We start from the raw sequence: 23,597 nt of genomic DNA, 5'->3' as shown, positions 1-23,597 counted from the left end.
ATTTAGTGGGAAAAGTAATCTGCCTATGTAGTCTGGACCACGGTATTAAAAAAGAAAAGTGAACATATCCATACACGTGTATTCTTAGACCATGTCTGGAAAAATATGCAAGAGATTGGAGCAGTGTTTGCCTCTTGGGAAGGAAATCAGGCAACTGACTTTCTACTGTGTGTATTTTAATACAGTTTTAATTCTTTTTACCAGGAGGCTGTGTGTTCCTTTTATAGCAATAGAAATAAAAGCACCATAAAAATGCTGACTCCCTAACTAGACATTAAGCTCCAAGGGGGCAGACTCCCATGACTTCCTCCTCCCAGTAATTGCACCCCCACACAGGCCAGTCCTCAGAGCTCTCCTCACCTCCTCCTTCTCTCAGGTCTAATTACCAGCAAATCCTCTCTGCTGTGAACGTAGACCCAGACGTGGATTCCCTCTGCCACTGCAGAGGCACTCTGGGATGCACTATCCACTCTCTGTGGGATCTCTGTACCCCTCCCACTGGTCTCTCTGTGCCCTCCCTCACTTCCTGTAGTCTCTTCCTCACAGAGGAAAGGAGTCCAAATTAACTTTGAAAATGTAAGTCACATCAAGTCATTCTCTGCTTAAAATCTCCCAGTAGCTCTCCATCTTACCCAGGGACATAGTAAAAGTCCCTCTCAGGGTCACAGAGAATCTGCATGGCCATGACTCTGGCCACCCCATTGAATTAGCTCCTAACTTCACTCCCCTCGACCATCCCATCCCAGTCACACTGGTGCTTTGCTGTTCCTTGACACCTATCCATGTGTCTGACTCTCCCTCCCTTAAACGTCACTCTATCCTTTTCATCCCCATCTTTGTAAAGTAGCACGCTGATTACTCTTCATTCTGCTCCATTCTTTTACATGCTAATATTCCCTATGTGTATTCATTTTTATTTATGTAGTCCTGCTTTTTTCCATTAGAAAACAAACTTTAAGGTCATTCTCAGCACAAAGTACCATTCTCATGGTAGGTACATGGAGAAACTAAGAAACATCTGTAAACACTCCTGCACAAAGTTCCTTTAGATCAGAGACCAAGTCTGAAGTGACACCATATATTCCACCCAAGTGCAATTCCTGAGGTTTGTGGAAGGAACAAAGGAATGAATGAACAAGAGCAGTAGATGCATCTGAATCTCAGTGTGGTCATGTGCATAACAAAGCTAACACAGGAACCTCATAAAGTTGTTAAAGGATTTTGCAGGCCAAGTGTTAAACACTTTTGGTTTCTCCTTCTACCACAAATAAGATTAATAATAAATGCTTCAGGAATGTAATTTTAGCAGGAAAGCAGAAAGTACAAACATAGACCATAATTTTCACTTCCAAATTCCATGCAAATGCAGATCAAACACAATCCAAGTAAAAGTGACAAGAATTAGAAAGAAGCATTAATCACAGACAAACATTCGGGTCTTGAAGTCACTGGACTAACAAGCAACTTTCTTCCTATGTCCACCTACAAGTTCAGAGTATACTAAACATGGCTGAGTACAAATTTAAAACATCAAAAATCATATGAATAACCTTTGTTTAGTACTTTGACGTTTCATAAAAGAGTTTTTTAAATTATCCTCTCCATTAATTCACATTCAACAGTTAATGAACACTGTTTATAAATCAGACACTTTGAAGAAAACCCAAATGACCCACATACTTCAAGGAGCTATTTGATGAAAGAGACAAACAATTTGAAACTTGTATCATTTGATCTGGGTAGCTATCCTGGAAGAATGATCAGGTATTACAATCTAAAATTTATAGTTTAATAAATGGAGGGACAGAATTTTATGGATCAAGAACTGCAATTTTGCAGTCAAATAGATATAAGAATAATTTTCTAGATCTGACCCCTTTCCTTCTCAACAGGGAAGCGGTATGAGTTACTTATGTCCTCTATGTCCCAGTTGACTCCTCTGATGGATATTAATAATTGGGCCTCCTTCAAGTGGATTAAATTAGTTAATGTAAGGTTAAAAAAAAAAAAGAAGTTAACAAAGCACTTGATATATATGGTCCCTTAGTAAATGAAAGTCATTATCATCATCAGATTTATTTATTTATTTATTATTTATTTTTTGTGGTGCTGGGGATTGAACCCAGGGCCTTGTGCATGCAAAGCAAGCACTCTACCAACTGAGCTACATCCCCAACCCACTTTTATTAACATTATTAATGGTATTCATATAATATTTATTTAACACCACATGATGAATAAATTTTAGAATCAGCTTCAAAACCATTCAAAACTATATCATCAGCTAGGTGTGGTGGTGTACACTTGTAATCCCAGTGGCTGGGGAGGCTGAGGCAGGAGATTGCTGAGTTCAAATCCAGTAGCTTAGTGAGGCCCTCTGTAACTCAGTGAAATCCTGTCACTAAATAAAATATAAAAAGGGTTGGGGATGTGGCTCAGTGGTTAAGTGTCCCTGGGTTTAATCCCCAATACAAAAACAAAAACCAAAAAAAAAAAAACCCACCACCACCAACAATGACAAAACCAACTTTATCACATAGGATGAATATCTGTGCACTTTCCATGGAAAAAGCAGGTTGGTAAACAGATCATGGGTTTGAAAGGAGGCTCAGAGACATCAACTGCAGATTTCCCTTCAGTGACTAATGGTGAGCCTACCTTTCAACAAGATCTTTGCCCTCTACATCAAAAATCAACCTGCGAAGTACCTGTTGCCATTAGAAAAGCACGTGTTGAGCCAAGTCCCAGGGTTACTCTCTAAATTTGCACATCAGTCATTCAGACCTCTGGGGCAACAGAGAGAAAGTCTTGGTCTTCTATGTCACGAGGATCTTTTGAAGTCAGTGATTATGTTCTGACAGGTCTCTAGGATGATTAACAATCAGAGTTTCCAGCATTTAATGGGTCACACTTGAAATCCACATAAGCTGCGTACAGAATTTATGGTAACATTGCTCATCCTAAGCAAAGGGGCTGTGCCATTTTTATTCACTCACTCAGCATCCATCAAGCCACATGTATGTGTCAGGAACTGGGCTAGACAGGGGGCCACACAGAACAGAGTATGGTCCTTGCTCTTGGAATCTTATGCCAGAGAAATGCTCACAAGTTCTCCATGTGAGAATTTCTTTCTTCATTGTTCTGAAGAATATGTCTTCTGGTTCAGTTCTGTCATTTTCTGGGGGCGTAAACTGAGGCCCAAAGATGAAAAGTGACTCACCTAAGATCACAAAGTTAATGGCATGCTGGGTGAGATATCCAGGCTATACACAATCAAGATGATGCTCTTCCCTGTTCCCAGAGATGTTTCCCCATTCTTAAGCAAAGTTCTGGTCATGAGAGGGAAACAACTATCTCACAAGAGAAGGTGGCATAGTTTTTAAAAATATGAACGTTCCTAGGTTGATGAGCAAAGCCATGATATAAACAGGACTGGGCTTCCGTGTGGGCCTACACTAATTTCCTTTTGACCTTGGACATGGGGCTTGCTGATGAGTCTCAAGGCTGTCATATGGGATGTCTATTTCTGCTCCTCAACAAGAGCTCTTTGGGGTATTTAAAAACACATTACACAGCGCAGGAGCTGGAGCTCAGTCTCACGGACGGTTACTAGGGGGTCACTGTTCCATTGTCTGCTCTGCCACTGAGACTCTGAGATTGACAGCCTGGGTGCCAGTGACCCTGGGCCAAATCTCTTAATGTCCTTTCCTCCTCTGCAGAATGGTGGGGACAATGAGAGTTCCTAGGCACTTCGGTCCATTGTGAGGATGGATTGCTTCCTGATGCCCATAAACCCTGAGTTCCACTGAGAAAGGCCGATGATTATGATCCCCTCAAGAGTTCCCTTTCCTTTTTGTGACAAAAAGTGAAATTGGGCTTTATCTTATTAGCTACACATTATACATTGGTTGCCTACCAAGAATTCACAGAATATCATATGTAAATGAGGCCCAGAGGCCTGGAGCCAACATGAGATGAAAAGCAGGTGAGGTATGGGCCATGATAAAGTGTCAGGGGACTTGGATTTTCATGTTGGCTCTGTCCCTAGCACAGCTGTGTGAACGCTCAGCCTCTCTGGAACTTATCAAATGAAAATAATGGTCCTGTCCTTGATTTCCCTGTCTTGCAGGATGGCTGTGAGGCTCTAGTAAGAATATGGACATGAAGGCATTTTGCCTTCAACAAAGCCACATGTAAGTTTCAGATATGACTAAGGCAGATAATCACTAGCTTATAGAAAGCTGGTTGCCATAGCTTGTAATTCATGGGCCGAAATCACAGAATAATACTCTTTAATGATGTCACTCATTGGGGTTAGGTGCCCAGGCAATCTTTCAGATCCCACTGAGTCCCAAATTATCAGTAGTGACAGAGCAGAAGTAGTAATAGTAATGACAGGGATAAAGGTACATATGTTAAGCAACTTTTCCATCACGGTGACAAAAATTCTGAGAAAAACAACTTAAAAGAAAGAAAGGTTTATTTTGGCTCACAGTTTCAGTGGTTTCAGTTCAGGTTGCTTGGTCCCATTGCTTTAGGCCTATGGTGAGCAGAACATCCTGGTGGAAGTATATGGTGGAAAATATCTGCCTACCTCATGGCACAAGGGGATAAAGGGTAGGGGGAAGGGGACTGGGGTACAATGTCCCCTTCAAGGGCACATTCCCAATGACCTAACTTCCTTCCACCAGGCACCTCCTCCTAAAGATTCTATGACCTCCCAGTGGTACCACTGTGTGGTGACCAAGCCTTCAACACATGGCCTCTGGGGACATTTAAGATCTAACCATACCCACCTAGTTTCCATTACATCCAATCATAATAGAGTTTCTCATGGAAAATGTATTCTGAATTTTAACTTCCACAGGAGATGTCTCCCTCCCCAGAAGATGTGATAGGAAGTTTACAAATCTGGGAACTAGGCAAACTGGTTCAAATCCCACCTCTGCTACTCCCTAGTTATATGACTACAGGCAAATGAATTAACCTCTCTGATCTTCAGTCTCCTTTTCTGTCACATGAGCTTGATGATGACCACCTTATGACCATCCAATGAGGATTCTAGTGAGTGCTATGTCCACAAGGTTCCCTCTTGTACATGAAGTACCTGCTTACTCTCTTCACTTGCATGAAAAAGACATCTTTCCACATCTCTCCCACAATCTCCTCTGGAGAGTTTGGTTATCTGAGAATGGAGGACAAATGCTCCAGGGCTGAGAGCTGCAACCTCAGTCTCTCCCATTGACTCTATGAGTGGGTGAAGTGAATAACCATCAGGCTCAAAGGAACATCCATATCTACCAATGTTTCTTCTTTATGTAACAGGAGAAAATTAGTGGGAAAAACCTCTCCATTGGCACTAAAAGGAAGGACTATGAACTGCCAATTTAATTCTTTCACTAAATCACATTACATTCTGATCCTAGGTGACTTTCATGGGTTTACAAACTTAAGCCATAACAAAACTGAAAATATATTCCTTAATACAGTACATGTGTTAGGCTTTCAATTTGACCATTAGAATTATCTCTTTAGAAGCTTACAAACTAAGGAACTATTTTTAAAATTTCTCTAATATTATAAAAAAATTCTAACATATAGAATAATCTTAAATGAACACCATATCTTATCATTCAACACTTTACTCTTTCTACTTTATAATCTATTACTTATGAGCTAATCATTTATCCATCTCTATTGCCACCAATCCAACTTGGTTTTTAATGCATATGAAACTACATGGCAGACATCTATACACTTACCATAAACACCTTATCATGAATATAATTAACCATAATTCAACATTTGTTTCCTAACTTTTCCTCTTTTGGAGATAAAAGTTATGCACAATGAAATGCACCAGTCTATGTGAACATTCTTGCTGAGCTTACACAAATTCATATACTCGTGTAACCAAAGACCATATTAAGATGTGTGTTGTTCTCTCATCACAGAAAGCTCCCACAGATCCATCCCCATTTAGACTCCTCTCCCATCAGAGGCAATCACTATTCTGATTTTTAAAAATATACTTTTTTTTAGCTTATTTTTAAATTCACAGCAAAATTGAAAGGAAAATGCAGGTATTTCCCATATATAGTCTGTTCCCACCCATGTATAACCCCGTGCTATCAATATTTCCCCCCAGACTTACTACATTTATAATAATCAATAAGCCTATGTTCATACATTCTTACCACACAAAGACCATAGCTCACATTAAGATTCACTCTTGGTGTTATACATTCTATGGATTTGGACAAATGCATAACAGCATGTTTCCACCTTTGTGGTTTCATACAAAGGAGATTCACTCTCTCTTCAAATTCTCTTCATTCTGGATTCTCAAGAATGAGGAGGAGGCACAAACTTGGGAACCAGACAGATTGGGTTCAAGTCCTACCTTTGCCTATTCACCTCTCTCTCCCCTGTAACTCCTGGAAAACAATAATATTTTTACTGTCTTCATAGTTTTTTTTTTTTTTTTGAAACATGTGGATGGGACCATACAGTGTGTAGTCTTTCCAGATTTATTTCTTTTGCTTAGTAATATGCATTTGTGTGTAATCCATGTCTTTTCATGACTTGATCATTTCATTTTAGCTCCAAATGCTATTCCATTTTCTGGATATACCACACTTCATCCATTCACCCACTGAAGGACATCTGGTATGCTTCCAAGTTTTGGCAATTATGAAAAAAAACTGCTATGAAGAACCATATTCTAGCCAGTGTTTTCATCACTGTGACCAGAAGAGCTGATATAAACAATGTAGAGGAGGAAAAGTTTAATTGGTGTTCACAGTTTCAGAGGTCTCAGTCCATAGACAGCTGACTCCATTGCACTGGGTGGGAGGTGAGGCATAACATCATGGCAGAAGGGTATGGAAGAAGAAAACAGCTCAGGACATGGGAATCAGGAAGCAGAGAGACAGAGAGAAAGCTCCACTTACCAGGGACAACATATATATTCCAAAGACATGCCTATCTTCTCCAAACACACTCTACCTCGCTATGGCTATTGCCTTAGGATTAATCTCCTGTTTAGGTTATACCTCTCATAATCTAATAATTTTGCTTCTGAAAATTCTTGTATTGTCCCACACATGAATTTGGGGGGGATATCTAAGATCTAAACCATAACAATCCATGTGCAGAGATTTGCGTGGATGTAAGTTTTCCACTGCTTTGAATAAATACCAAGGAGAATGCTTACCGCATCTTATGGTGAGAATACGTTTACTTTTTAAGAAATTGCCAAACAGTCTTCCAAAATGGCTGTATTATCTTGAACTCCTACAAGCATTGAATGAGATTTCCTATTGCTCTCCATTCTGACTAGTACTTTGGTGTCATCAGTTGTCTTTTTCATACATGCTGTTTTAACAAAATACCACAGACTAGGAAATTTATTAAAAAAAAAAACAAATTAATTTCTTATAATTTTAAGGGCTGCTCTCTGTTCCCAAGATGATGCCTTGTCATTGCATACCAGGAAATGGAAGAATATTATGTCCCCACAAGGTAGAAGGGACAAAAGACAAAAAGGGGGATGAATACTGTGTTTTTGGGTAACTGGAGAACAGATGAACAAAAAGGGCCAAATGCTGTGTGAAGCCTCTTTTTAAAGACCTTATTATCATTCATGAGCCTTTAGGCTCTTTGATCTTCTCTATTGATTTCCTATTTTAAATTTCATTTATTTCTGCTTTGATTTCTGTTTTTTTCTTCTGCTTACTGAGGACACAATTTGCTCTTCTTTTTCTAGTCTCCTAATATGAAAACTTAGTCTATGAATTTGAGATCTTTTGTTTTTCTCACCTTCTCTTATTCCCTTCCTTACTGTTCTTCCTTCATGTAGATTTGGGTTTCTTACCTACATCACTTTCTTTCTTTCTACTCAATTTCTTTTAACATGTCTTCCATTCTATTTGCAACAAATTTCCTCAATTTTTGTTTGAGAAAGTATTTCCTCTTGCTTTTGAAAGATAATTTCACAGAGTACAGAATTTTAGAATTACACTCCCTCTCTTCTTGCTTGGTTTTTGAGATGTTACATGTACTCCCACCTTATATTCTCATACTAGTAAAACGTTTTTGCCCTTTGGCTTCTTTCAGGAATATAACATGCCTGGTTAAGGATATGTTTTTTCATTTACTTCTTGCTGTTTTCTGAGCTTCCTGGATCTGTGGTTCAATATCTGAAATTAATTTGAGGAAACTCCTCAGTAATTATTGTTTAATATATTTTTTCTGATTCATTCTCTTTCCTCTTTTCTGTTGTTCCTTTTATGTGTTATATACTTTTTGTGGTTGTCTCACCGTTCTTGGATGTTGTATCCTGGTTTTTTTTTAGTCTCTTTATTCTTTACTATTCAGTTTCATAGATTTCTACTGAGATATCCTCAAACTTAGAGATTTTTTACTCAGTCATGTTCAGTCTAATACAAAGTCCATGAAATGTGTTCTTAACTTCTATTACAATGTTTTGATCTCTAGCATCTCTTTTGGGTTCTTTCTTAGAATTTCCACAACTCTATTTATATTATATTCACCTCTTTCAGTCTACTGTATCCATTAGAGCCCTTTTCCTATTAATCATTGTTAGTTTATTTTGTCAGTCTTTTAATTCAAATATCCTGCCATTTCTGAATCTAGTTTTGATTTTTTTCTCCGTTTTTTTAAGTAATGTTTTGTTTTTGTCTTCTAGTATGCCTTGTAATTTTTTCATGATAGTCTTGCTTAACATACTGGTTAAAATGAACTGATATACATACCAAGTGAAATAAGTCAATCCCAAAAAAACAAAGGCCAAATGTTTTTTCTATATGCAGAATCTAATTCACAATGGGGTTGGTGATGCTAGGGAACAATAGAGTTACTTTAGGTAGAGGGGAGTGAAGGGAGTGGAAGGGGTATGAGGGTAGGAATGATAGTAGAGTGAAACAGACATTTTTACTTCATATATATATGTCTGCCTGACCAATGTGATCCTACAATATGTACAATCAGAAAAATGAAATTATACTCCATTTATGTATAATTTGTCAAAAATGCATAAATGCATTCTACTGTCATATATAACTAATTAGAACAAATTATAAAAATTAAAATATAAAAAAATTAAAAATGAAATAAAAAATGAACTGATATAATTAGGCCTTTAATAATGTGGTGGCAGGTGTATAGGGTGAGAACATTATATAATCATGTTCAGTCTTAGTCTTTTAATGAGCCTATGCTCTCTGGACTGTATTCTTCATATATGCTTCTTAGTCCCTCCTCCCCCTGCCTTAGGTAAGACAGAATGACTAGAGTGGGGAGGAGCTGGGTATTTTCCTTCTCCTATGTGGAAGGTTAGAACCAGCAGAAGGGGATATTCCTCAGCCTCCAGGTCGAATTGCAAACCCAGGAGTTTTGGCTCTGGTTAAATAGTTTCACCTGCAGAAAGGCCTTATTATGCAAAACAAAATGCTCCAGTGTACTTCATAAAGGTCTCCCTCATCCCAGTGATGAAAGCACTAGGGAATTTTTCCCCAGTATTCACTGTAAGAATGAGGTCAAGCTTCTGGAGGCAAAACTCATGTAAAAGTGGGTGCACCACTATGAACTGATCTTCCTGGACATACTTTTCAATTCTCTGAGACATCCAAACTGAACCTCCAGCAGACCACTGCCCCCAAATTGGAGACCCAGGCAGGTGAATACAGAGAATCACAATTGGTCTCCTTAAATGTTTTTGGCTCTGGTAAGTTGTGGTTTTCCGTATTTGTCTGCCTCTATCTTCAATAGGATGGACAATGGTTTGCCCTATGACCTCACTTCTCTAACCATGAAAAAGTGTTGTTGATTTTGTTGTTAGATGGAATGGCATTTTCCAAGCTTCTTATATTTTAGTCATAAACTGGAAGTCTCCATTTTTTTTTTCACAATAGGTTTGTCTAGTCTAGAGCTCCATATAAACAGACTCATACTATGTCTTCATTTTTGGTAAGTCTTCCTTCATTCTGCACAGTGGTTTTGAGATTCATCCATGATATTATACATGTCAATGATTTGTTCCTTTTTTACTTTTTTATATTTTTTAATTTTACTTGTTCTAATTAGTTGTACATGACAGTAGAATGCATATATACATTTTGATAGCTCATACATAGAGTATAATCTCTCATTTTTCTGATTATACATGTTGCAGGATTACATCAGTCATTTTTTGGAGCAATATTCATTTGTATAAATATACCATAGTTTGCTTATCCATTTTCTTATTGATGGACACCTGGACTGTTTCCAGTTTCTGACCGTTATGAATATTCTTATAAAAGCATTTCCTAAATATATGTTTTCCTTCTCTTTGGTAAATAGTAAGTTGCAGAACTACTGGATCATAGGGTAGATATATGTCCAGTTTTATAAGAGACTAGAATGCTGATTTTTCAAAGTGGTTATGCTGTTTTACAATTCCACTGAAAATGTATGAGTACCAGGACTCTATACCCTTTCCAATATTCAGTGTTGTTAGTTTTTTTTTTTTTTTTTTTTTTTTTAAATTCAAGCCATTTTGGTGCATGTGGAGTGGTATCTCATTGTGATAAAATAGACTTTTAAAGACTATAAGTTATCTGAAAACACTTTAAATGGAACATGGAATTTGGAGGGAATTTATATTTCCTGGTGCATTATTTGGGGATGTGTGGTGAACTGGAGGATTAGGAGAAAGAAAAGTCATGTTCTTACAATGTCAACAGCACCAAGGTAATATAGTATGCTTATATTCCAGGGGACCTTCCAAGCTGTTTGCATGCATTAACTTCAATAACTAGTATGGGTACAGCGATCACCACTATTTGCTAATTTGATCTAATTTAATCTTCTCCACAAATCTGCTAACTCAGTATTAAACGCCACTTCTCACAGATGAAGAGTCTTGCCTGACACCAGTACTGTTGAAACCAGGGTCTGAACTCACATTAATATAACATCTTCTAAGTCCACTATTCCCTCACTGGATCACAGGCTCACCCTGCAATGGAAGAAACTGTACTGTGAATCTTTGTCTGTACATTTGTCTCAAATTTTCGAGACTCTTTAAAGTTTCCATCTGAGCAAATTGTCAGGCAGGCATATGAGTTCTGCTGGCTCAGCATTCTGCCAGGGAGAGAAAACAAAATTTCTGTGACCTGGGAAGAAAGGAGTCTATCTCCCCTAAGGCGAGTCATTTCTGGCTGTTTCAATTTCATTCACTTAGCAACTTCTGAGACTCAATCTCCTGTTCTTTCTCTGGAAGTTAAACTCAAAGCCTAATTGAGATATACATCTCTTGCCACAAGCTGAAGGCCTGGTGCTGACTAATGCTTACTGCAGAGTATAATTAGCCAGGTAACCTGGGACATGGAACTGCACTGCTAGTTTTACTACAAGAGACAGGAGAGCTCAGTGGCTTGGGGCATCTGCTCTATAGTCAGGGGGACTGAATTTGACTCGTAACTCTACTTCCTAGCTATGAAAACTGGGGTGAATGTTGTGATTGTGCCAAGTCCCCCTGTATTATTCAACTTTTTGTCACTGTGATCAAAATATATGAAATTGACAACTTAGAAGAGGAAAAGTTTATTTTGGCTCACAGTTTCAGAAAATCAGTCCCTGGAGGGATGATTCCATTGCTCTGGGCCCAAGATGAGACATAACATCATGGTGGAAGGGTATAGTGGAAAGAATCTGCTCTGCTTATGGTGGCCAGAAAGGGGCCACAGGGAAGATGTACCTTTCCAGGGCGTGCCTCTTGTGACCCACCTCCTCCAGTCACGCACCACTTGCCCACAGATACCACCATTAGTCCATTCAAACTAGGATGTAATGATTATGTGACAGCTCTCACAATCCAATCATTTCACCTGTGAACATTCCTGTTTTAACACAGAAGATTTTGGGAAATACCTCACATCAAAACCATAACACTCCCTTTCTATATCTGTAAAATGGGGATAACAATTCTAATATATACCTTGTGGGGTTCCTATGAAGATGAACTGAGATGATGACTATAAAATATTAATCAAAGTTTATGACCTAGTGCCCAATAAATGCTAAGTATAATTATGGTGATTATTTAATAGTGTCTGTCTCCATTTGAAATTATTATATGGAAGTGTTACTGCTGGAGAAGTAATTGTCTACAGGTCAATGTTAGGAAAAGGAGACTACTATTTATTAATACCCACTAATTGCTGGATTCACTACCTTCATATTTACAGTGATTCTAGCAAGGAGTGTTAGTATTGCCATTATACAGATGAGAAAAGCAAGTGACAAAGTGGTTAAGTAATATTACCAGAGGCAGTTGAAGGTCAGAGTCAAAAATCACCATGAGTGAAAATAAGAAGACTACCTAGAACACTGCCCTGGCAGTTGCTTCTTGCAAGCTCCCTGCCCCACGGGCTGTCCACAGCTATAGGCCACATGGGCACGAGTCTGCTTGACTCAAGGGGAAGCGTAGAGATCTTAACTTTTGCCATGGATCACCTTTAAGGGCATGAAAAGGATGTACTCAATCATAAGAAGATCTGTTTTTAATCTCAGGCTTCACGTTTGTCTTGAAGTGTGACATCTGGACAGTCACTCAGTCATCCCCAAATTTACCTTGGTTTTCTCATCTAGAAAATGAGCACACTGTTGAGGGATCACAAAGGCAACTGCTTTATAAATATGAGGCTCTGCAGGTGGGTTACTCCAAAGAAGACAGGATTCCTTAGATAACTAACCAACCTTGAGAAGGAAGGCTCAACAGCCTTAAGGCTCTGGTTTACCAATTTATTTACCCTCTGTGATCATGGGCTAGAACCCAGGCCTCAGCTATATTTAACTCAGGCTCTATTGTGAATCAACACGTTCTCAGTCCAAGTCACCATTTACTCTTGCCTGCATCACTGGTTTTGGACCCATCTGGTCTTCTGGGTTTTCTTCTGTTTCTTCATCCTACTACAATCCATTCTGCTTTCAAAAATATCAAGCAGATCGAACCAACTATCTCCTTAGAATGCCTTTATGGTTTCCAATTGCTCTTATAAGTAAATTCAAACTCTGCAAGGGTCAAAAATACCATCATGTTCAGGGCCCTGCTGAGTACTCCAATCTTATCTGACACCCTTAGCTTTGGACTTGGTACTTTTGCTCCAACCACAACAGCCTCCTGCTCTTCTATGGCACAGTGGGCTTGTTCCCACTTCAGAACCCTTGCACCACCTCTTCCATCTATTATGAATTCCTTCTAAATTTTTACATGACTTCCCTTCTTGCATTTAGTCTTGGCTTAGACAATTCGTTCAAAAGATAACTGGTCAATTCCCATACATGGCTCCATATTCCATCGCCCTCTTCTTTCATGGTCATTATTTGATATTTGGGGGGAGGGTATTTCTTAACTCCCTGATTGCTGATCTACCTGCTCACAGTATAAACACCAGGGGAACAGGAGGCCTTGTCCTGTGTATCTCTGTATTCCTGTGCTTAAAATTGAGTCTGGCATGCAGTTGTTGACTGGTACCTATTAATGGGAGACATGAATAAACATTACTAACCTTAGGACTATGTGATAATGTTTGTGTAGGGCTGTCATGGAGAATAGGAGCCTATCAGGACTACTCCTAGAATGACCTGTCTGTCCGTCTGCCTGTTGGGGTGGGGATAGAGGGCTGCTGCCAGCAGCCTGGAACCAATCTGATCAGTTTTACCTGCCAAGTCAGTCCCTGGAGTCTCTTCACTGGCATCCCCCTTGCTGGACCAGAAGATGAACAGCAAAACTGTGCTCATAAGAGAAGGTGCAACTAAACTAGAGTTGCTTGTTTGTAACAGGCCATGAGAGTCTACAGCAACTGCAGAGACCACTGGGAATCCAGATGCCAGGGAGTAGGTCTTAGCAATGTCAAGGAAGATGTGTTTGTGCTGGGTTTGTAAGAAAGTTACCTCCCTGAAACAGAACCTACAATATCTGCTCCTGACCTTCTCACTTTATAGAAAAGGTGGAGACTGAGGTCCAGAAAGGCTGTGATGGGTCCACAGTTACACAGCTAATGAAGGGCAGACTAGAGGGTATTAAGTCTCCTAGCCCAATGTCCCCTGAACTTAATGTGCAAAGGAATCACATGAAGATCTTGTTAACAGGCAGATTCTGACCCTTTGGGGCTAGGGTAGAGTCTGACTTTCAGCCTTTCAAACAAAATCCCAGGTAAAACCAAGGCTGTTGCTCCAGAAACCTCACCTAAGCAGCAAAGTTCAGGAATGCTTTCCTTCCTCCCTCTACTGTGAAAACTAAAGGTAAATGAAAAATAAAAGCACAGTCTCTGCAATGCCCAGAGGGAGAAGCCCTTCATGGAGGATGTGAAGCTTTATAAATAGTTGCCTGCCAAGTTTCCAGCAAGGCAATGGTAGCTTTTCATTTCTCCAGTGATAGGTTTAGGCACTATGGACACCCCCTGTGATGGGAAGAGAAAACCCTAGCAGAGATACCTAATCCATGTTTGTGATCCATCCACTTAGAGACTATAAAATTTGAGAGCAATGCAGGGAGCATCTGATTATGGTGAATGAAGGAAAAATGCAGCTCGTAATTTAGCATAACAATGAATATTCATAGCCTGAAGCAATCCCTTCCTTCAGGACTCTCAAGCATGATATAGGACAGCTCCCCCTCCCTTTGCCCCAAGATTATCAAGAGGCTATAATTAAAATATACTGCAGAGTTCCCAAGTTGTGGACTCAAGTGCAGATTTGGGTCTCCTAGCAATAACATATTAATAATAATGCCTGGAGCTGGAGATGGCCCACAGTTTACAAGGTGCTTTGGTATTTATCATCTTATCTGCTCAGAAGTGGCCCAGCAGGATTGTGATCCAAATCACGGAGTTTAGGTTCTAGCATTGCACTTGTTGGCAAAGCATATTTTATCTATTTTATCACTTCTTTGGGCCTCTGTTTCCTTATCTGTTAAAGAGAATATTGGTATTAATAACAATATTACCTCTAGTAGCTCTTATAAGGATTAAATAAGATCATGAATATGAAATATGATAGAAATATTATTTTAACCAGTGTTAGGAGAATGGTGAAAGGGTACTAAAGAGTATGGGGAAGTGGACAGTGAACTTAGTGATGTGATGCTTGTTCAGGCATCTTTAAGCAAGTCACTTAGCAAATTAAAACCTCAGTTTTCTCATCTCTAAAATGGAATAGGTCAAGTGTTTAGCTTTTTTTTTTTTCCTTTTTTGAGCAGATGGTGCAGTGAAGTGAATAGATACCACCTAGAAGTTCAATGTATAGCCAGTCATGGGAGAGTTGCTTGGCTACCAGGATCCTCTGGGTCAGCTTTGCCCTAAGTGAAGTGTGAAACTACACTCTGCTCAACATACACTGTTACAAGTTGTGCCATAGGCTGACTTAGCATCTAGCCCAGGGCATACTGTCATCAAACATTTAGTCAGTCAACAAACACTGAGAGGCTGCAAAGGTTCAGGTCTTATGTTAAGTTCAGAGGACACCCAAAGAGGAATGAGATCCAAACACTGCAAAGTCTTTAACTAGAGAGGAGACAAGGCAGACATGTTTGAAACAACAACTAACTCTAGAAGATAGCACTGTCTTTGACTGACCTCCTAATGGAATCGTTGATATGTATGTGGGACAGAGAGTGTTGACACCCATATCCCTTTTTTCTTTTCTTGTGTTTATTAACATGATCTCCCAGGTGTCATCAGGGGGCTCTGAATAAAAGACTATACTGCCCAAATTACAGCTTAGTGTGGTCATGAAACCAAAATTCCCTCAAGTGGTAAAGATGTGTGCATTTTCCAGGTCTCATTCTTTTACAAAAGTAGCTTGCTTCTACTTCCTTTTTTCTATTGTCCTGTTTGCTGAAAGTGAATGTGACAGTGTTGAGACAACTTTGACCATTCAGAAGAGAACATGCTCTGGGGAACAGCTGAGTAACAAGATGGAAGGGACAAAGGTCATCTATGACATGGAGCACAGCAACCTTCCTGTTGTGGATGCCTGCCTGCCTACTTTGGTTAGAGGACAGACATTTTTTTTTTATCTTTACAAGTCTTCATGTTCAGGGCTTAGCTGTGCCCTTACATAATTTGTTATATATTAAACTATAAATAGCTTGAAATTATAGCCTTTCATTCAATATTTATCAGGCATCTAGAAAATGACAGGAACCATGCAGGGTACTTTCATGTACATTATCACAGTTAATTTTATAACAATGTTAACTCAGAGCTCACAACTATCTTCAATATATAGGAAAGGAGAAAATGATCACGGTTACCTGCTGGAGGTTACATAGCTAATGAAAGGCTGATCAGGGACCACTTTCTCCCTGTCTACAAAGTTCTGTTTTTTCTACTGTATCTACGTAACACTAAACAAGAGTTGGAGGTATTGAATTCTTAGACTCTGTCTTCGTCTTGAGAAATAATACTGTGATTAAGAAGAAACAATAAGAACAGAATGCAAAAGTAAATCCAACTGCACACTCAATTATATGATAAAATCAACATAAGCAGTTATTATTTGAGCATTTATAGCTGAAGCCCCTTGTAGCAGGCTGGTGTGTATTGCATGGCAAAGAATTTCTGAGTCTCCATAATACGAGACTTCATCTATTGGAAGAACCAGATCAAAGAAGCATGAACCCACCAGAACCCCCCCATTAGTCCTACCCTCTAAAGGAATGAGCTATGATAAATTGGCCATCATCACCTACATGCCTGTGTTTATTATGTATATATGAGTGCAGCCTATAGAAACAGAAATAATAGTCATTAAGCATAAGGAATATTCACCAGTAGGAAGGCACATAATTTACAGGCAGTGACTGTGAGAACCCTCCCCTCCCCCTCATTCAGAATGGCCATAAATTTCAGAATGAGATACACAGATAACAATTCTTTAGGCGAGAGAGAGGCCAGAGCAGTTTTATGTTATGTAATTACCTAAATCTACCATCCACTGTACTCACACTTGAGATTTATGGTAACAAGAGGGTCATGCTGGGACCCGGGGCATTTTCTTTTGATTTATGAGGATATATACCGATGACAGAAAGGGCCAATGAGAGTCCTGCTTAGGAAGACTAAGGCTGTTAGAGACCCAGCCTGCTCCTGCACCAGAAGAGGCTGGAAAGAGATGGGGAAAGCTCAGGAATCCATGCCTACCACTCTACCTTAGGGTCAGGAAGTCATTCTCTCTAGCACACAAATTGACCATGTCTGACAAATGTTGTCTCCCTTGGCGGGTTTCTTACTGGCTTAGTTTAAAAAAGCCCATGTTGAAGCCAAGACACTCAGTATTCTTTATAATCTCTTCCGAACTGACTGGCCCAGTTGCAGATCCTACAGTCATTCCCATACTCAAGACACCAGATTTAACCTTCTCCCAACCAAGACTGTGTCTCATATGTCTGGCTTGATGGCCTCATACCATTTCTGGACTTGGAATTCCCTATTTCACATTCCTGGTTTCCACCATTGATGTATTCTGTGTGTCTCAGAGCTGAGTTCAAATATCATCTCCTCAAGCAAAACTTCCAGAACCTGCTGACTCTTCACACTCACTGAACCTGCCCTCCATGTTAGGGCACTATGCACAGGTCTGAAGATGTTTCTCCATGTGTGTATGTACCTTAAGGATAGCAACTTTGAGAAAAGTACAAGCTTGGAAGTAATTCCACCTTGAATTCAAATTTGAAATCCAACCATCAGTGGCTTCAAAGCCTCAGACAAGTTGCTTAACCTGTTTCCTGGAAATATAACTGAAGAAGATATCTATCTTGCAAGATCGGTATACTGGTTAAATCATTGTATTTGAAGTGTCTTTCATTCAGTACATGTTGACTTTATCTCCATTTTTCCATCATGTGTCTCTGATACTTGGTAAAGTTTCTTCCATATATATGCTTAACAGATAATTGATGAATGAATAAGTAGATGCCATCTACTCTTAGGATATCTGAGGTAAAGATGTTTTAAATATATCACTAATCATTGGTCCTAGCTTTTAGAACTTAGGGGAGTCCCAAGAAGACACTACTCCATCATTCCCAGCATTGACCAGAGTTGAAGCTATCAAATTGACTTGGAAGTGTTGAGTAACGCTTGTGTTAGTGGAAACAGCTTTTCTACATGCACACACCTGTGAGCCCAGCAAGACACTGCAATATGTGCTACTTCATCTATCTCCCTGTGCAGGTCAGTCATGCACTGATCCACTCCCCAGCTTGTGACAGCATCTCAATCATGTAATCATACCATCTCACACTCAGCTAGAGCAAGCACAGACACATAAAAGCATAGATCTTTTTTCTCTCTACCATGCTCAACATCATTTTTACACTCTTTCCTGGTAAGATGCTAAAACCTGAAAATTAAACAGAATTTATAGGTTATTGACTTTATTCCAGCAGACATATACTGGGCTTTCATCATCTTTTTGAAAGTGTAAGTACCTCCCAAAAACTTTCTGACATCTCTTATTATTTAAGATAATTAACTTTGATTACTGAAGTTAATTTTTATGGAACTGATAACTTCTTCCTGAAACTTTTTTAGCTCCAAATCCTCCATGCAAGCCCACAAAACGGTGATAATGAAGCCAACTTCCAGTTGTGTTTTCTCTACACTGAATACCATCTGTTTTGTTTGGGATAACTATTGAGTTGAGTCAGAAGTTTATAACACCTTCCTTCAGTGATTCCTATCTTGAAGAATCTAATGTAATCTTTCTAGAGAAATGTCTACACATACTTTCATACATATAAACATCTGCACTCAATTTCAAGGAGTTTCCTCTTAGAGTGGGGATCCCCTCCACCTTTTTCTTCTTTGAGGCAGTCATTACTCAAAGAAGTCATATGCCTTCATTAGAATGGAACTGTGTTTCCCAACTTGGGGGAGAGAGATGCACTCTGTGTGGTAAAGATAACTACATATGGGGCTCCCTCTCCTCTGTGAAGAGCTTAAGTGTTAACATGCTGAATCTGATGGCACATCATGGTACCCAAACCCCTAGACTGCTTGCTGCTCCACCAACCTGAGACTGCTGTAATGGATATGTTCTGTATCCCCAGATCCACTCTCTCCTCCTTATCTACCAAGATCTGTATTCTGGGAAGTTGACACTGGGTTGCATCAACAAACTCTTTGCCCTCTGACTTCTTGTTGAATTCAGACAATGGGAGCCACCAACCCCAGCAAGAGATGCAGGAGGAGGAAGACGGTGAGTGTTCAGGTATTCATTCCATGGATCTCTCAGCAAAGATTCACTGCAGTTCCTACAAGGGGACCTCTCCACAGAGCTATCTGTCTCTAGATTCTGATACCTGTCTCTCTCCTTACCCTTTCAGACATAGAGAATACAGGTCAGTCTTGCATTATCTTTCTCTTATTTTCCTAAGTCATGCCCACTCCATAGAATAGTCTCTTTTGAGACTAATAGAGTAGAGGAAGGAGATAGAGAGGAAGGAATAAAGGAAGAGGACTGGGAAGTACTTGGGATCAAAATCTACCAAATTACACTACTATATACATATAGACCCAAAGATTTCTGCGTGTGTGTGTGTGTGTGTGTATACACACATAGAATATATATATATATATATGTATGTATGTAAATACATATATATCATATACAGTATGATACTATACTAATTCAATTAATAATAATAAAAGGGACATTAGTAGAGTAGAGCAAGTAGATCAAGGGGAGGATGGACAGAAGTAAAATAAAAGGTATTAGGGGAGGAGATTGAGCAAATTATGTGCATATATGAATATGGCATAATGAATTCCACTGTTGTAATTATAAAATTTTTAATTATAAAATTTTATTGTAACAATAAAAATGTAAAAATAAAAATAAAAAAATAGTTCCCTGTTATGGTCTATGTTTATATGTATGTAAGTATGTGTAGACATTTCTCTAGAAATAGGCTAAAGATCACATGTGAGACAATGCTTCCTGATTCAGAGGAGAAACGATTGTGTTGTAAGAGTCTTAACCCAATCAATGATTTCTTTCCCTGGTAAGGATGAACTGAGTGGTAACTGAAGTGGTAGGGTGTGACTGGAGGAGGTGGGAATTGGGGTGTGGCTTTGGGGTATATATTTTGTATCTGGTGAGTGGGGACACTCTTTCCTTTTGAAGATGTGAGCTCCTTCCCTGTGCCACACTCTTCCACCATGATGTTCAGCTTCATCTCTCCAGTCCTGAGGAATGGAGCTGGCTCTCTATGAATTGAGACCTCTGAAACTATGAACCTTCAAATAAACACTTCCTTCTCTACAGTTGTGCTGGTCAGATCATGTAGTCACAGTAGCAAAAAAGCTGACTAAACATTCCTCTAATAATCTTCCTAAGATTTCCCTGCTTAATGGATTCATAATGCAAAGTTCTTGATCTGCTGATAGTTCCTAGAACACATAATGGGTTTCATGTCTCCTTGTCTTTGCATACTCTGTTCCTTCTGCCTGGAACAGTCTCTATTCCATCTGATGATCTCCTGTGTTCCAAAACTCAGTTCAGACATTATCTCCTCTCCTCAGTTCAGAATGAAAAGTCTCTTTTAAATCAATAGCACCTTGAACACACTTCACCTGTTGGTAAATCTCCTGGCATGAGCAATTTGATTCCCTATTTTGTTCTCTTTCTGTGAACTCACCTTCCTGAAAACAAGGCCTGTGATTTCTTCACTTCTGCAATTTTTAGTTCATAACCAGGCAACTTGTGGTACTCAAGAATATTTGTAGAATTGGTTGCAGATTAAGTCCTCAGCTGTGCAGGGTTAAGAAACTAACAAACAGATTTAGAATCATGCTACTCTTATCAGGTGAGTGATTGCAATGCCTGTGTAGTCTGGGGAACCAGCATGTTAGCACATAATTTATTAGACCCTGGCACAAGTTCATTTTTATAGGCAGAACATCTATTTTAATGGTTACATATATAACCACAGTTTTCAATCTGCTCCTTTACCCCAAGAGAAAAACCATGGAAGGAATCATGAAAGGATGGAAATAGTGGGGAGAAATAAGTTCTCTGCGTTACTTTTAAACAGATTAGAGAGAAGAAAGAGCCAGACTCACAAAGAAATATACACTCACCTGGACAATTAAATCAGCATAATGTACAAGACAGATTTTTTTTTCTCTTCTGTCTTATGCGAATGAGCCATCTGACCAAGGTACCAACACTGAATTACCCCATGGTTTCATTTCTGTGAAGCTTCCCTTTTACAAAACTCTTTCCAGAAAAGTTGTGAAGTGACAAAGGGAGCAATCAACTTTGGATCCAGACAGATTTATGTTTACGTCTTGAATGTGACAAATCTTAGTTACAGACCTTTTTGAAGGTGACATCAAGCAGGTGTTGGGATACTTCCAATTCCAGCCCTACTTTTTTCTTTCCTTGCTAATAATATTTCCACAAACATGGTGAACCCTCCTAAGACCTGCCAGACATTCTGTAAGAAGTGTGGCAAACACCATAAAGTGACGCAGCACCAGAAGGGCAAGGATTCTCTGTACACACAGGGAAAGCAGCTTATGACAGGAAACAGTGGCTGTGGAGGGACAATTTTCAAGAAAAAGGCTAAAACTATGAAGAAGGTTGTGCTGAGGCTTGAGTGTGTTGAGCCCAACTGCAGATCTAAGAGAATACTGTCTATTAAGAGAGGCAAGCATTTTGAACTGGGAGAGAGAAGAAGAGAAAGGGTCAAGTGATCCAGTTCTAAGCTTCATTGTTTATTTGTTTTGTTATAAAGATGATAAAATGTTGGGGTTATCTTCACAGAGAGAGAGATAGTAAGCACTGGTTTCCTCACCTGGCAATTGGACACTAGTACCTAATTCATGGGGCAACTACAATGATCAAATGAGGTAACGCTCATAACACAGCACAGCACCTGGTGCTTGGTAGGTGCCCAGGAAATGTTGTCTCATAGCATAATTCCTCCCATTTGCTGAACTGGGGAAAATGGCAAAGGTACAGAGGATGGGGCACTGGAACCAATCCTTCACATATTCCTTGGGTACCAACAACAGGCATGAATCAGGTATGATTCCACCCAGAGTCTTCTTAAGAAGCCAAAGTTGGTCTTAAGGAAGCTTTAAGAGGGCAAAGGTTTAAACTAGTACATGGTAAGTTCTGGCTTCATAAAGGGAAAGGAAGCCTTCTGCTTGCAAACACATTTTAACTGGCTTCCAATGTCCATTCCTTATGCTACTTACTGATACACCTCCTCCCAAACCCTTCCATGAAGCTGTCCAGCAAAAAACTGGATCTCCCCATCTTCTTTGCTTCAGGCATGACTGCATGAATAAGTTCTGGGCAACCCATTGCCCAGACAAGAAGAGTTGTTGTGGATCACTCCTTATGATGAATCTGCTTGTTCCGCACCTGTTCCTCCCCTTCTTGAGGACTGGCATGGGCGTATGGTGGAGGACAGCCATCTTTGAGGAGGAAGACTTGGGGATGATAGAGCAACGAGACTGAAGGAATGGGGTTCCTGTGACTTTGTTGAGCACAGTTACTCTCCCCATCCGACAGCTCCACAGCTCCAATCCCGCTTCCTGTTAAGTCACCACTGTTTGATCTCCATACCTACTGCCAAACCAATATCCTAACTAACCACACCCTGAGGACATATGTGGAGCTGGCAGTTAGCCTGATGGATACAGGGCAGAGGAGAGAGTAGGTCTGAGTGGAGCAGAGGGTGAGTGTCTGAGGTGATCAGGTAAAGGCAAAGAAAAGACAGACTAGACTTACTTCTAGATTCCTGATGAGAGGAAAGCTAGGGGCTCTGAGAAAAGGTTAAAATGAAACCTCCCTCCCCCCATGCCACTATAAAAGAATGGAGTAAAATTAAAAATCACCCAGGAAAAAAGCCAAGAAGACACATTTTCCTTATTCCATTTTAACCCACCATCAGCCCAACTCATGGAGTAGGAGGAGGGCTCAAAGGACCAAGTCCAACTTATCCTCACTACAGGCTAGTTCAGATTCTGTTAATTGGTCGTCTGCACAGATGGGAAGTCAGAGTAAAAAGAGGCAGCCTGGTCCAACCTGAAAGGTAGCCCTCATCAAGTTGGGACTTATGCTGACCACACTCAAATCACCTCCCTTTGTTGTTCTAGTTCCATCTCCTGGGACACACAGAGCAAATAGAATCCTTACATAACCTTTGCTTCAAATGACAGCCAAGAGAAGGTAGCTCCCATGGAGTCTGATCTTATGGAAGCAAACAGCTCTTCACTCAGTCCTCCTATTTATACATTGCTATTTTTGTCTGTGCAGACAGAATTCCCACCAAGGCTGTGCAGCCATGGGCAAACAAGATTTCCTTTCCAGGTCCAGCTTCTCTATCTGAAAAATGAAGAAGTTAGACTTTTCTAATAAGTCCTTGAATCAAATACTTTCAAGAGACATCTGTGTTTACAGTGGCAGATATTGGACAACGGGAAAAGACAATAATCGTGAACTGCAAAGTGCATCCTGAGCCTACCTTTGTCCATGTTCAATTCTGTGTTTTGTTCATTGTTTGCATG

General features: G+C 39.7%; 2 protein-coding genes across 4 annotated transcripts in view; one reads left to right on the top strand and one right to left on the bottom strand.

Moving 5' to 3' along the window:
- Dab1 (DAB adaptor protein 1) overlaps nt 1–23,597 on the bottom strand; it is an 872,128-nt gene that overhangs the window by 827,556 nt on the left and 20,975 nt on the right. The window lies entirely within an intron of this gene.
- LOC124994515 (60S ribosomal protein L36a-like) lies at nt 21,483–21,773 on the top strand. Its single transcript, XM_047566551.1, has one exon. It carries the CDS (start codon nt 21,483–21,485, stop codon nt 21,771–21,773), a length of 291 nt encoding a protein of 96 aa, XP_047422507.1.

This window comes from Sciurus carolinensis, chromosome 1 (genome assembly GCF_902686445.1).
Source record: "Sciurus carolinensis chromosome 1, mSciCar1.2, whole genome shotgun sequence".
NCBI classification, from domain to species: Eukaryota; Metazoa; Chordata; class Mammalia; order Rodentia; family Sciuridae; genus Sciurus; species Sciurus carolinensis.
The sequence above is the reverse complement of the archived record's forward strand: the minus strand, read 5'-3'. Positions and strand labels throughout refer to the sequence as shown.

Bases quoted from the DNA above. Each gene is read 5' to 3' on its own strand.
- LOC124994515 (XM_047566551.1), top strand. From the start codon at position 21,483: ATGGTGAACCCTCCTAAGACCTGCCAGACATTCTGTAAGAAGTGTGGC.